We start from the raw sequence: 16,280 nt of genomic DNA, 5'->3' as shown, positions 1-16,280 counted from the left end.
GCATAGGGGCGCGCACGCGCACAGTACGCGGACGCGCCGATGGTGGCACATGACCCACTTAATGCAAACGTGGCCAGCGATTTTAGAAGCCTTGTGGGCCCAATCCAACTCATTTCTGATGCTATTTAAGCCAAGGATTGAAGGGGAATCAACATAATTTTGCATACTTTTCATACTTTAGAAGTTAGTTACCATTAGTTTAGTTTTAGCTTAGTTTAGTAGTGAGAGTTAGTTTCTAGCGAGAGAAGCTCTCTCTTCTCTCTAGAATTAGGATTAGAATTAGGTTTAGTTTTTAGATCTAGGTTTTAATCTTTGCTTTCTTCCACTTCTATCTCTCAATTCTTTGTTGCTACATTCAATCTTCTTCTATTCCTTTGTTGTAATTTCCTTTATGTTGTTCTTATACTTTGTTGTAGATCTAGTATTGTTCCTTCTACATTCTTCCAATTCAATAAGAGGTAATTCATAATAAATGTGTCTTCTTTGCTTTTCTATTGTTGATCTCTTGTTTTTGTAGTTGTAGATTCCTTTAATTCTTGCATTTAATAATGTTTACTCCTCTTGCACTTTATGTGTTTGTTGAAATGTCTCTTTTAGTTTTAGTGTAGATTTTGTTCCTCTTGGCCTAGGTAGAGTAATTAGTGACACTTGAGTTATCTAATTCCTTTGTTGATTGATAATTGGAGAGATTGCTAATTGGTTTGGAGTGCACTAAAGCTAGTCTTTCCTTGGGAGTTGGCTAGGACTTGTGGCTCAAGTCAATTCATCCACTTGACTTTCCTTTAATTAGTAAGGGTTAACTAAGTGGTAGCAATGAACAATTCTCATCACAATTGAGAAGGATAACTAGGATAGGACTTCTAGTTCTCACACCTTACCAAGAGCCTTTTATAGTTGTTAGTTTATTTTCATTGCCATTTACTTTTCATGCTTCTTATCCAAAACCCCAAAATAACTCATAACCAATAACAAGACACTTTATTATAATTCCTAGGGAGAACGACCCGAGGTCCAATACTTCGGTTTATAAATTTTAGGGGTTTGTACTAGTGACAAACAACTTTTGTATGAAAGGATTAGTGATTGGTTTAGAAACTATACTTGCAACGAGAATTCATTTGTGAAATTCTAAACCGTCAAAAATCCGTTCGTCACCCGGCCTGTGGGTCCCCTCCTTTTTAAACTATTTATTTTTATATTTGTGGTGATGGTCTGCTAACACATTTCTTGGCCTTTTAAGGCCGTAAACAAAATATTTTAGAAATACCTTTTTTTGGATAAGGGTTTAAGTTAACAAAAAATACCCCCTTTTTTGGATAAGGGTTTAAGTTACCTTTCTTTGTCTTTTTGTGTGCATGCTTTTCTGATTTTAGGTTTTTGGAAAACCCCTTTGATCTTAAAACCCTTTTTCTTGGCCGATTGTCCTTTCTTTTAAGTTTCTTTTTTCTTTAAGAACTTGGGATAGTCTTTTGCTTTGGCGCTTTTAATAGGTTTTTCAATCTCTTTTTGGTATTCCTTATACTCAATTTTTTTGATTTATTCAGTTCCTATGACTTAGGTTATTTTTGTGATGCGTTTTCTTTGCTGCTCGGTTTCCATTTCGACTTAGGAGTCGGATTGTTTCTGAGTTTCTCACGATCGACTTTTATAACCTCTTTATGCCGACTTGTACCTCGTCGTTTTATCCTGATGACCATCTAGGTCGGTCATGGGATTTTCACGTTTTGTCGAGCTTAAGTCGGCGCGTTTTGTAGAAAAAAAAGCGAAAAGGAATTCATAAGAGATAAAATATCTTTATTTATTTGCGAAGGTACTTTTACTGCTACTAAGGGCTTTTCACTATCTATGACCCCTTAGTCTCTACTATGATGCCTCGTTAAAAACCCCCCCTTCAGAAAAAAACCCTCTTTTGGGAAAAACTCATGAAGTTGGGAAAAAAGTACATCAGGGAGTAGAGTTTGCTTTTAACTGTAGTACCTTTTCATGTTACAAGCATGCCAAGACCTAGGAAACTCGGCTCCGCTTAAGTCGGTCACTTTGTAGTAACCCTTTCCTAGGACTTCACTAATTTTGTATGGTCCCTTCCAATTGGCAGCGAGTTTTCCTTCCCCAGATTTGTTGACTCCAATGTCGTTTCTGATCAAGACCAAGTCGTCTGAGGTGAAACTCCTTCGAATGATTTTTCTGTTGTACCTGGTGGTCATCCTTTGTTTCAACGCTGCTTCTCTTATCTGGGCTTGCTCTCGGACTTCGGGGAGCAATTCAAGCTCCTCTTTGTGCCCCTGTATATTTCCGACCTCATCATGGAGGATCACCCTTGGACTTTGTTCGCTGATTTCTACTGGTATCATGGCTTCTACGGCGTAGACAAGTCGGAAGGGTGTTTCTCCTGTAGAGGATTGTGGCGTCGTTCGGTAGGCCCATAACACTTGCGAGAGCTCCTCAGCCCAAGCTCCTTTTGCATCTTGTAGTCTTTTCTTTAGTCCTGCCAGTATGACTTTGTTAGCTGCCTCAGCTTGTCTATTTGCTTGTGGATGTTCCACCGAGGTGAACTGGTGTTTGATTTTCATACTGGCCACTAGGTTTCTGAAGGTATAGTCGGTGAACTGGGTTCTATTATCTGTAGTAATGGAATAGGATATCCCATAACTTGCGATGATGTTTTTGTAGAGGAACCTCCGACTTCTCTGGGCAGTGATAGTGGCCAATGATTCTGCTTCTATCCACTTTGTGAAGTAGTCTATTCCCACAATTAAGTATTTGACTTGTCCTGAGGCCTGGGGAAAAGGTCCTAACAGGTCCATCCCCCATTTTGCGAAGGGCCATGGAGAAGTTATACTGATTAGCTCCTCTGGTGGAGCCACGTAGAAATTTGCGTGCATCTGGCATGGTTGGCATTTCTTCACAAATTCTATGGCATCTTTCTGCAAGGTAGGCCAATAGAACCCTACTCGGATTACCTTTCTTGCTAGTGACCTGGCTCCGAGGTGGTTTCCACAAATTCCATTATGAACCTCCTTTAGTACTTCAGTTGTCCTTGAGGTCGGTACACACTTTAGCAATGGTGTTGATATTCCTCTTTTATAGAGGGTGTTTTTCACCAAAGTGTAGTATTGTGCTTTCCTCCGGATTTTCTTGGCCTCTTTTTTCTCTTTGAGGAGCATGTCAAATTTTAGGTATTCGACCAAGGGATTCATCCATCCGAGGTTTAACCTGGTCACTTCAAGGACTTCCTGTTTGTCCTCTGTTTTCACCACAGAAGGTTCTTGGAGAGTTTCCTGGATCAAGCTTCTACTATTCTCCCCTGGTTTGGTACTTGCTAACTTGGAAAGGGCGTCTGCTCTGCTATTAAGATCCCGAGTTATGTGTCTGATCTTGGTTTCTGCAAAGCGCCTGAGATGCTCCAGAGTTTTTTCCAATTATCTTTTCATATTCGGGTCTTTGGCCTGCTACTCTCCATTTATTTGGGAGGTCACTACTTGGGAATCGCTGAATATCAGCACTTTGGTTCCGCCGACCTCTTCTGCTAGCTTTAATCCTGCAATCAGGGCTTCATATTCTGCCTGATTGTTGGAAGCTGGAAATTCAAATTTGAGGAAAACCTCTATCTATGTTCCCCTTCATTGGCTAGTATTATGCCTGCACCGCTTTCTGTCGTGTTTGAGGATCCATCTACGTATAATTCCTATGTAGTTGGCTTTCCCTCTTGGTCTCCCACCTACTCGCTATGAAGTCGGTGAGGCATTGGGTTTTGATCGCGGTCCGAGTTTCATATTTCAAGTCGAACTCGAAGAGCTCTATCGCCCACTGAACCATTCTCCCTGCAACATCCGTCTTTTGGAGGATTTGCTTCATAGGTTGGTTCGTTCGAACTCTTATTGTGTGGGCTTGGAAGTAGGGCCGTAACCTCTGTGAGGCTATTACTAAGGAGTAAGCAAACTTCTCTAGTTTGTGGTACCTTTGCTCGGGGCCCTGTAGAACTTTGCTGGTGAAGTACACTGGATGCTGTCCGACCTCATCCTCTCATATTAGGGCTGATGCGACAGCTTTGTTTGCTACAGACAAATATAGGACGAGTTCTTCCCCAATTAGAGGTCGGGTGAGGATTGGAGGTTGGCTCAAGAACTTTTTGAACTCTTGGAATGCTTCTTCGCATTCTGGAGTACATTCGAACTGGCATCCTTTTCCTAGCAGAGAGAACAGTGGAAGGGACCTTAATGCTGACCCTGCCAAGAACCTGGAAAGGGCTGCAAGTCGGCCATTCAGTTGTTGGACCTCTCTCAAGCAAGTTAGGCTTTTCATTTCTAGGATGGCTTTGCACTTGTCGGGATTTGCTTCGATCCCTCTTTGGGTTAGCATGAACCCTAGAAATTTTCCAGCCTCCACCGTGAAGGTGCATTTCGCGGGATTTGGCCTCATCCCATGCGCCCTTATGGTGTTGAAAACTTGTGCGAGGTCCGTAAAGAGGTCGGCCTCTTTCCAGGTTTTTACCAACATGTCGTCTACGTAGACCTCCATTAAGTGCCCGAGGTGGGGAGCGAACACTTTGTTCATCAGCCTTTGGTACGTGGCCCCTGCATTTTTTAATCCGAAAGGCATGACCACGTAGCAATAATTTGCTCTAGGCGTGATGAATGATGTCTTTTCCTGATCTGGCTTGTACACTGGGATTTGGTTATATCTCGAGTAGGCATCCATAAATGACAAGTATTGATACCCTGAGCTGGAGTCCACTAGGGTATCAATGCTTGGGAGCGGATATGGGTCCTTGGAACATGCCTTATTCAGGTCGGTATAGTCGACGCACATCCTCCACTTGCCATTTTGTTTCTTAACTAGGACTACATTTGCTAGCCATGTTGGGTATTTAACTTCTCTGATGAAGCCGGCTTCTAGGAGTGCTTGTACTTGCTCTTCTACTGCTTGAGCTCGTTCTGGGCCGAGCTTACGCCTTCGCTGCTGTACAGATCGAGACCCTGGGTGGACCGAGAGCCAGTGGGACATGAGCTCGAGGTCTATTCCTAGCATGTCGGAAGCTTTCCAGGCGAAGAGGTCGGAATTTTCTTTTAGGAGCTTTGTCAACCTTTGTTTTAAGTTTTCTTCTAGGTTAGCTCCTATATTGGTATTTTTCCCTTCTTCTTCGCCGACCTGTATTTCTTCAGTTTTTCCTCCTGGTTGTGGGCGTAGTTCTTCTTTGGTTCTTGTGCCACCGAGCTCTATGGTGTGGACTTCCTTGCCTTTCCCTCTCAGGTTCAGGCTTTCATTGTAGCATTTTCTCGCCAACTTCTGGTCTCCCCGTATCGTTGCTATCCCCGCAAATGTTGGGAATTTCATGCAAAGATGAGGGGTAGACACCACCGTTCCGAGTCAATTTAGGGTAGCTCTGCCAATCAAGGCATTATATGCTGACCCCACGTCGATGACTATGAAGTCTATGCTCAGAATTTTGGACTTTTCCCCCTTTCCAAAGGTCGTGTGGAGGGGTAGAAATCCCAGTGGTTTTATCGGCGTGTTGCCTAATCCATATAAAGTATCGGGGTAGGCTTTTAACTCCTTTTCATCCAACCCTAATTTGTCGAATGCGGGCTTGAAAAGGATATCTGCCGAACTCCCTTGGTCTACTAGGGTTCTGTGGAGATGGACATTGGCTAGGATCATGGTTATCACCACTGGATCATCATGTCCAGGGGTTACTCCTTGCCCATCCTCCTTTGTGAATGAGATTGTGGGGAGGTCGGGTGATTCACTCCCGACCTGGTCAACCCGCTTGAGGTGTCTCTTGCGAGAGGACTTGGTGAGTCCCCCACCCGCAAATCCTCCCGAGATCATATGTATGTGTCTCTCGGGGGTTTGTGGCGGTGGGTCTCTTCTGTCGCCATCCTTTCGCTTTCTCTTCCCATGATTGTCCGACCTTTCCATGAGATATCTATCAATCCGACCTTCTCTGACCAGCTTTTCTATCACATTTTTAAGGTCGTAGCAATCATTTGTTGAATGACCATAGATCTTATGGTACTCACAGTAATCGCCGCGGCTTCCTCCCTTTTTATTTTTAATGGGCCTGGGAGGCAGTTCAGTGTTGCAGATTTCTCTGTATACATCCACCATGGAAACCTTTAGAGGAGTATAAGAGTGATATTTCCTCGGTCTGTCGAGACCGAGTTATTCTTTCTTCTTGGGCTCTCTCTCTTTCTCTTTTGTCGAGGGGGCGTGCCCGGACCGCCAACTTGGCTCTCGTAGTCTGGCATTCTCCTCCATGTTGATGTACTTCTCTGCTCTTTCTTGTACATCACTCAGGGAGGTGGGGTGCCTTTTTGATATGGACTGTGAGAAGGAACCTTCTCTGAGTCCATTTACTAACCCCATGATGACTTCCTCGGTGGGGCAGGTCTTGAATTTCCAAACACGCTTTATTGAACCTTTCCATATAGTCCCACAAAGGTTCTCCGACCTCCTGCTTTATTCCCAAGAGGCTCAATGCGTGTTTTACTTTATCCTTCTGGATGGAGAACCTCATCAAGAACTTTCTCGAGAGGTCCTCAAAGCTGGTGACCGATCTTGGTGGGAGGCTGTCGAACCACTTCATCGCTGGTTTTGATAAGGTGGTCGGAAAAGCTTTGCAGCGAGTCGCATCAGAGGCATCAGCCAGATACATCCGACTTTTGAAATTGCTTAAATGATGCTTCGGATCTGTGGTTCCGTCATAGAGGTTCATATCAGGGCTTTTGAAGTTTCTTGGAACTTTTGCCCTCATGATGTCCTCACTGAACGGATCTTCTCCTCCCAAGGGCAACTCTTCTCGGTCGCCACGGGAGTTCCGACTTCTAAGGGAGGATTCTAGTTTTAAGAGTTTTTCTTCTAACTCTTTTCGTCGCTCTATCTCTTCCCTGAGATTTCGCTCCGCCTCTCGTTGTCGTTCTAACTCCTGTTCCAACTGTTCCAAACGGCATTAGTGGCCGTGGACCAACCCCATTAGCTCGGTTGCGTGGGGTGGCCCTTCCTTTCCTGATTCTCGTCCATCCGAGGAGTTCACCTTCAGATTTTTAAGCCCGGAGGTGCCTTCCCGATGTTGATCGCTGGCTTCCCAGTGGGGAGTTGGGTTCGCGTCGTTGTTTCCGGTATCCAGGTTTTCCTGTTCGGAATCAGACGCCGTGTGGCCATCTTCCGGTGATTCGTCCACCATCACTAGTTGATCTCTCGGGTCCCCGGCAACGGCGCCAATGTTACGTTGGGTAACCGGAGATTATTGGGCTGGACTCGCTGGGTTAGCCCAATCGTCTGAGGAAGGAAGCCTTCGAGCGGGTTCGCGTCTTGGGGGCCTCCGTCCGACTTGTGAGTATGAACGAATGGGGGGTGGTACCTGCAAAGACACTCCGATGCCTAAGTCAGCAAGAGTGTGAGCAGGTCTAGAGAGTATTGGGACTTAGAGATACCTGAGGGGTGTCAGTGTACTTATAGTGGTGAACCAATAACCATCGTTGAAGTAGTTCCACCTTTTAAGGTGGATAACCGCCCCTTTATCTTAGGGGAGTTGGGATATGGCTCCTGAAAGTGGGTTGAGAGATTTTAGGGGCAGTTACCCATTTGAATGAGTGTTTATCTGCCAGCTAACTCTCGTCCCCGACTTCTTTTAGAGCAAGACGTGGCTGGAACCGACTTCTTTAGGGGAAGGTTGGAGTGGGAGGAGGTTCAATCCTTTGGATTGGGTCTTTTGTTTGGACATGGGCCTTAGCGTTGGGTCGAGGTATGAACAGTTATAATAATAATTTAATGTAATAAAATCTAATTTAATAATATGTTAAAAATAAATAAATATCATTATTGTGTATTGCTCACAAAATTTTTAAGTTCTAGTGAAAACACTTGTCCTACAATAGTATAAATGGATCCGTCTCCAAATATATATATATTGGTATTTATGGAAAAAAAAAATTAGTCCCTCGTAATGTGTCGATAACTTGGTTTAATGGCCACGTTAAACATAATATTAAAATGTTGTACTACCTGACAATTCAACTCACACGTGCAGTTAAAAAGGTCACAGTTTTCAACCCTTTATCTTGTTTGTAGAGTGGGTGAGAGACATTGTTCTGTTTATGTTAAGGGCTTATTGTGGAAGGAAGTGAATCACATTTTCTTGAATTGAACTGCAAGATCACTCTCTAGTATAGCTTTGGCTTTTCTACACCTCTGCCTTATTTTATAAGATACAATTCAGTGATTGCCAAACATGGCATTGAAAGAATAAACTTATCTTAATCATTATTGCCATTATTTAACAACAACTTGCAATCCCAATTTAGAACTTATAATAAATAATTATTTGCCTCAATTTATTTATTGATATATTAATGTAAGTAGATACAACTCTCGCTTTTTTCCACTTGTTCATCTTATTCTATAGTTTGAGAACAGCTAGCAATCTAGCTAGCTTGTGCCTTCATTTTATGTTATTATTTTTTTTGGATTTTGCTCATTTGTGTTCTAAGGATATAGATTAGGTATATTATAAACGAAAATATTTTATAAAAATTATTATTACAAAAATTAATTTTTTATGTTTTTAATGCATTGAATATATTAAAAATATTTAAAAAAAATTTATTATTATATTTTTAAAATGTATTTTTAAAGTATAAGTTAGTTAAATCTTATTATTTTTATTTTTTTGTGCATTAAAACTTGAAACCTTCACGGGCCTACTATTGAATGTTTAATTTGGGAACAGCTCTCAATTCTGATGAATTCTGACAGAATTATTGTTAATTTTGTTACAGAGCTTTGGATTCATATTGTACCTGATAGCTTGCACCATTGTATATGTAGAAGTTATTATTAACTGAAATTAAATAAAAATTTGTTTATGAAAAATTTAGTTAAATTGTGCTCTACTTTAAAAATATAATAATAGTTTAAATTTTTTAACATATATAATATAATAAAATATAAAAATTTATTTTTTTATAATAATTTTTGTTCAAAGTTTTAAAATATATTCTTATAACATATTTTGGTGAGATTTTTTTATTAATATTTTTTTCTTTTTTAATTTTAATGGTTGATTTTTTTATTGAGAGTTAAAATATATGGATGGATATGAAAAATGAGAGTCACAGGGGTGGAGTCTTTCATGTCTCAAGAGTGACAATGCTTCTCTCCTAAATTTTAATTTGTTTGTGTGTAAATTATGTATATATTTTAGTTTAATTTTTTTTATTTTAATTTTTATTTTAATTTTTATATTAAAAATTAAAATTTAGGCTCTCTCTAAATTTATGTAGTTCCGAGAGTCATATAAATATTCGCCATCTTGGAGTTGAAATAGTTGAAAACAGAAAATTTCATTACCCAATGAAGTTATCAGCCTATACCCCTATCCTTTTGATCTCTCTTCTTCCTGTGCCATCAAGGTTGCTCAATATCAAACTTTTCAACTCAGACAACGAACTTACGCACCGAATACGCAACCGTAACGGCTCGCTGTTTCGTATACGACAATTAGAGTACACAGACGACCACATATCCGTTATTATTGGACATTTTTTACTACATTTTGTAAGAAAAATGGGAGAAAAAAAGATATAAAATGTATGTGAAGAATGTCAAGGGTTGCACATCCTTTTATAGAATTGAAAATCTATCTTACTATATCTCGTTTACACTGTAAACCATAGTTTTAAAAACCGAACCGGACTGGCCGATTCAACTGGGTTAACCGAGAACTGGCCATTAGGCTGGTTTGGTTAGCCCCATAAACCGTCTAGCAAAAAATCGGTCAGAGAACCGGTTGAACCGACAGTAAACCAGTGAGCTGCTAGAACCGATCAATTTTTTTAAAGAATTTCCGGTTCGATACCCTATCCAAGACCCCCAACCCACTCCCACTCCCACTCCTCTCGGCCTCTCCTCTCTGAAACTGAAGGATGTTTGGGATTGAAAGAAGAAGAAAAACCCTAGCCACCGTAGCCACCCACAGTCACCCAGCCTGTAGCCACCGCAGCCCCCACAGCTCTGCATCGTTTGTCATCACCGAACCCTTCTCCCTTGTCTCTCTCTCTGTCGCCCTCTTTGTGTCTCTGTCGCTGCTTCGCTGCTCCTTACCGTGGGTCGTTGTCACCGCTTCTCTGTTCCTCATCGTGGGTCGTCGTCGCCACTTCTTCACTCCTCGTCGTGGGTCGACGCAGCTTCTCCTTTCCTCCCCTGCGTTGTTTCTGCTTCTCCCCTCCTCATCATTTCTACTTCTCCCTTCCTCGTCGGCGTCATTTTTTCTTCTCTGCTTCTCTTTTATGTGTGGTGTCTCACAGTTCATCTCCATGTGGCCAAATTTTTTAAATTTTCAACCCTCAGGTCTCAAGTCTCAGACTAACTCTCTCTGACTCTATGACTCTATTCTTCAGAAATTTGAAATTTATTCTGAATATGCATATGATGTATTATTGATGATTTTGAGTTTTGAGATATTATTTTTTGGAATTTTTATTTGATGATTCTGAAATTATTGATGATTTTGAATTTTTTGAATTTTGAGATATTATTGATGATTCTGAAATTTGATGAATTCTGTCGTTGATAAGTTATAAATTTAATTATTTAATTTATTAATTCTGCTGAGATTAATTTTTAAATTCAATCTGTTGTACTTGTTATTTTGGTGAATTGTTGTTTTGCTGTTATTGATTCAAAATAGAAACATTGCCACGATTCTACATTGAGTTGTTTATGCTGATTTTTTCTGATTTTGGATTGGTAACTCTGGTTGCTGATTTTCTGATTTTGAATTGTTGATGGTCACATGGTGCATGCTTCATTGCATTGTTGCTGGACTGCTGAAATTTCTCTTATTTTGAGATGTTTATGATTTGATTCTGCTGCATTGTGTTTATGCTGAAATTTTTGTTTATGCTATTTTTTTTATATTTTGTTGATTATTTGTGAATTTTTATCATAAATTATGTAAAACTGTAAAATTTATCAGCTTAAAATTATTAAATTCAAATATTTAAAATTATATATTAAATTTTTTATAATTTTATCACATATTTAATTAAATCGATTGAACTCCGGTTGAAACTTTAAACTATTGAACCAGTCATTTTATCGGTTCATTAACCGATTCGATTCTCGCAACCTTGCTGTAAGCACCTTAGATTAATATATATCTCGTTTACCGTGTAAACGAGATACGAGCAAGTTTATCTCATTTACACTGTAAACGAGATAAGGCTGAAGGACGAATTTCAGTAAGAATTTTTATAATTATTTATTTCAGTAATTAAAATATTTATTTAAATAAAAAATCCTGCTAATTAATATCCATTAGAACCATTTCTATGTAAGTCATCTTGCTCATGTTAAATTTGGATAGCACTTTTCATAACTTTATAATTCTTGCCTTTATTTTCCAAACTTTTTCATCACATAATCTACTATAGATAATACTATTAATAGAATCGTAGGTAGTAGCCATTAGGTATAAAAAAAATAGAAGAGGAACTATGTCTGAATTATGAATCCTCTAAATGATAAATAATTGTAAAACATCACTATTACTAAGTATACACACACGCTAATTGTACATGGCAATAATTAGGCAATATTTTCAATAGAGATACTTGTTATAATTAGGTAAAAATTATGCCATTATCTTTTATTAGTATTTATGATTAATTCAATGAAAATACTTGCTCAGTATATATATATATATATATATATACAATCTAAATAGTTAAAGAAGACAAAAAAGATATAATACTAAATAAATAAATAATTGTCAATCTAAATAGTTAAAGAAGACAAAAAAGATATAATACTAAATAAATAAATAATTGTCAAATAATATAGAGTAAAAATTTCGTATGTTATAAAGAATGATATAATCTCCAATGTATTTATTATATAAAATAAGTAAGTTAAATTTATTATCAAAATTTAAGCACAACTAAGAATATTATTAGTCGTGTAAAACTTTTAATAAATATTATTGTTGATTTGTTCGTACCTAATTATTAATTATTTTATTATTTGCTTACAATAATTTTATATAGTTGATTAAAATAATTGTCATATCAAAAATAATATATTGGGCAAAACACCCAATTAAACCAAGGGAAGCAAAATTTTACATGAATCAGCCAAACGGAAAAAAGCTTCATCAATCAACCAAACCACATTTCTATGTAATTCGAAAGAGCTTAATTCGAATTAGATTTGTACATAATTCGAATATACTCGATTCGAATTATACTCGAAGACAATAACACACTAATTCGAATCTACATGTTTCGAATTACAAACAACCATAATTCGAACTAGATCAATTCGAATTACACATTTGCACGATTCCCCAAGTAATTCGAACCTAGTTGATTCAAATTACTCCCATTTTACATCAAGTAGTAATTCGAATGGGGTTAATTCGAATTACACTGAATTCCGCTATATAAGGAGTTCGAATCTCCCTCATTCGAATCAGTTTTTCATTCACAAACCCTACCAAATTCCAGAGAAAACGACCCAGATTCGCTCCGACAAAGACTCGAGCAGAATACTCAGCCAATGGGGGACGATCCGGAAAGGCTATATCGGTTGGATGGAGTTGCTCATATAGCCGGGGTCATCAATGACGAGGTTAGTAGATTGAAAATTATGTGCGAATGGTTTATCTGAGTTAGTAGTTTTGCATGTGGTTTTAGGTTTATGTTAGTGGTTTATCCTAGTGGTATTGCAAGTGATTTATTTTAGAGGTTTTGCATGCGGTTATGTTGGCGGTTTATGTTAGTGGTTTTTATTAGTGGATTTTGTTAGTAGTTTTGTATGCGATTTTGTTGATGGTTTAGGTTAGCGGTTTATATTAGCGGTTTATGTAGGTGGTTTAGGGAGTGGTTTATTATGTGGTCTTGTATGCGGTTTATGTTAGTGGTTTATCCTAGTGGTATTGCAAGTGGTTTATTTTAGATGTTTTGCATGCGGTTATGTTGGCGGTTTATGTTAGTGGTTTTTATTAGTGGTTTTTGTTAGTTGTTTATGTTAGCGGTTTTTATTAGTTGTTTTTGTTAGTTGTTTATTTTAGATGTTTTGCATGCGGTTTAGGTTAGCGGTTTATGTTAGAGGTTTAAGCATGTGGTTTTGCTAGTGGTTTATTATGTTGGTTTTGCATGTGGATTCGTTAGTGGTTTCTGTTGTTAGGTATTTTTTTTTGGTGGGTTTGTAAGTGGTTCTAATAATGCGGTCCATGTGATCGTGTTGAGAGGAGAGCTCGTGTAGGGACATGACGGAGCCAGCGTGAGTTGAGGTGGCTGGACCAGGCTATGGACGAAGGTGATGCGGACGGTAGACGTGGAGGTAGACGAGGAGGGCGTGGAAGTAGACGGAGAGCGCGTGCTGTAGACCACGATCACGTTGATCATCGTGACGACGATCAGCACGGACCTGTTGGGGGGGACGCTGGAGGGCATGGTGGAGAGTGGTACGGGTCCGGTACGGGTGATAGGGCTGACCAGGGTGATGGTGGACTTGGCTCGGGGCCGCTAGGCGATTACTTTGTTGGGGTTCCCGCCCATGACCAGACACTTCAGGAGAGTATGCCATGGGTTAGCCCGACGACGATGTTTTCAGACTTCCTGGCCGGTGATGGTCTTGATGCGTACTTCGGCGGGTCACACTTCCTAGATGAGATTAGTGCCATCATGCAGGAGGTGATGCGAACCATCGGCATGGTCAAACGTCGGGCACACAGGCACCTTTAGATGTCGATCTGAACGAGCCTCCTACCATGCCTGCTGCTGACCATTTTGCACTGAGTGGTACACCTCCTTCTGCCTATACTGCTGCGCCACATTCAGCTGCCGGGCCGTCAGGGGCAGCCATCCAGCCTAGGCCACCTGCACAGCCTGCCCCGGATGAGGACGAGGATGAGATCGAGGACGAGGAGCCACTTATTCGGAGAGGCCACAGGACACGGGTACCCCGTCGTTGTTTCATCGATTCGCATCTGTTCAGATGACTCTTGTGTATGTTGTATGACTTTATTTGATGATCAGTGTTATATCTTAGCCACCTTTATTTATGTCTTTCATGTACCTCTATGATCCAACTTGTATTTTGGTTATTTATGTTTGAGTACTTTGTTGCTTTATCGTGTTTCCGTTACTTTGAAAATGGGTGTTCATTGTTTCTTTAAGTTATTAGGATATTTTTCCCATCATGTATTCATGTAATTTGTAGATGGCATTTTTGGCTTGTGTATTAATCGGACATTTCATGCTTCACCATGGAAATGGAACATATTCATTAATTAATATCCCTTGCAAAGTACATCGCATTAAGTTTAACAAATTTTAACAGTTACAACTACAACTAAGGAAACCTAAAACAGTGAAATCTAAACACCAAAGTGAAATCAACAAAGTACCAAAGCTAACAATACACCTACTGATGTCCCCCTGTATGGGCTGGTCCTCCGACCTGTGGGCAACTCCGACGTGTGTGTCTGGGTTGCCAACAGAGGCCACATCTCTTCGGCCAGTTCGGATCTGCCTCGTCCATATTGGTCCGTATCCGAGTCGACCTGGGACGACCCTACCTCGCACGCCACTTGTTTGGGTCTGGGATCACAGTCGGCCCATTATATGGTAGCCAGAAACCTTCCGAAATGGGAGCTGTGAACCCCATCCGATACACACTGAAGACGGAACTAAGACGATACACCTGGTGGACATACGGCTGCCAAGTAAGCCGTAAGTAGGCACAGCATGCTAGGGCGTGAGGACACAGAAAATGAAGTGCCTGAAAGTATCCGCGATCACATGTCTGAGATCCAAGTGAGACCCTGAAGCTACCCAGTGAAAATGAACCAGTGGGAGTCGTCTCTGCGACGGTGAACTCCGAGTTATCCCTGTCGTACAAAGTCACCGTGAAGCACCTCGCCGTCTTCAAGTTGGCCTCGATACACTTCACCAAGTGTTGACTAAATTGTTGTCCGGTACCCAGCTGGGCCTCAGCCTCTCTCCCCTTGTGGATAAATGGATTGGCCAACCTTCCGTATGTTGCCTTCACCAGCGAGCACACAGGGAGGTTTCTGACCCCCTTGAGGATTGAGTTAACACACTCAGAGATATTTGTCGTCATGTGCCCGAATCTCCGACCCTCATCACAATGCTGTGTCCACAATGAATACTCAATCCGGTTCGTCCACTCACACATGGCAAGGTCTTCAGACCGCAGAATATCAAACCATTAATCGAACTCTACCTCGGTCTTAGCATACGCTGCATTCACAAGAGGCCTCCTTGCATCCTTGCCCTTGAAGGTTAGGGTGAAATTTGCTGCTACATGTCGAATGCAGAATGCACGGTATGCAGCTGGAGGTAACCATCCTCCGTCGGGAGCCTCAAGTGCGGCCTTGATGCCGTTATGCCTGTCCAATATAACCAGCAGACCCGGCTGCGGTCTCACGTGCTGACACAGGTGGGAGAGAAAGAAAGACCAGGACTCGGCATTCTCACCCTCGACTAGTGCGAATGCAACGGGCAGTATGTTGGAGTTCCCATCCTGTGCAATCGCGACAACCAACGTTCCCCCATACTGGCCATACAGATGGGTGCCGTCAATACTAACCAATGGCTTGCAATGACGAAATGCCTCGATACATGGTGGAAACGTCCAGAACAGTCTGTGAAAATAAGTTTGAGACTCGTTCAGCTGTCCTCCTACTCGAACAGGACTCGTCCTAAGGATTGCAATAGTACCAGGCATCGTCTGCTGAACTCCTAACACCCACCTAGGGATCTCGTTGTAGGACTCATCCCAGTCACCATAGATGAGGGCAACAGCCTTCTGCTTCGCCAACCAGACCCTCCTGTACGTCAGCCTAAACCCAAAGTGTGAGGCCGTGGCATTTAGGAGTACCTTGATGCTGATGGATGCATCAGCCCTAACCATTGGCATAATGAATGTCGAGATCACATGATAGTCCAAACTCCTGTGGTCGCTGGAGATAGAAATCACGAGACACGTATGCGGTCCGTTGTACCGTTTGACCTCCCAAATGCCCTTGCACTGCCGGAGACTCAGCCGAATCAACCATGTACACGCATTCCCAAACTCAGAACACTTGCCTACATACCGGCGATAGTCAGACTCCACTGCCTTGTACTATACACCTCGGCGGATGCTGTAAGTCTTGACACTTAGCAATGCCTCATCTTTATCCTGAAATTGTTGTCCAACCTAAAACTCTGTCAGACCTGCAGACCCTTCTGCATCTCTAGTGCCAAATCCAG

General features: G+C 41.0%; 1 protein-coding gene across 1 annotated transcript; it reads right to left on the bottom strand.

Annotated features, from left to right (window-relative positions):
- Nucleotides 1–15,234: 15,234 nt before the first annotated feature.
- Nucleotides 15,235–15,753, bottom strand: LOC112748220 (uncharacterized). The gene has a single exon (XM_025796435.1). It carries the CDS (start codon nt 15,751–15,753, stop codon nt 15,235–15,237), a length of 519 nt encoding a protein of 172 aa, XP_025652220.1.
- Nucleotides 15,754–16,280: the final 527 nt, after the last annotated feature.

Source organism: Arachis hypogaea, chromosome 15 (assembly GCF_003086295.3).
Source record: "Arachis hypogaea cultivar Tifrunner chromosome 15, arahy.Tifrunner.gnm2.J5K5, whole genome shotgun sequence".
Taxonomy (NCBI): Eukaryota; Viridiplantae; Streptophyta; class Magnoliopsida; order Fabales; family Fabaceae; genus Arachis; species Arachis hypogaea.
Note: the sequence above shows the minus strand (reverse complement) of the source record. Positions and strands in the feature narration are given on the sequence as shown.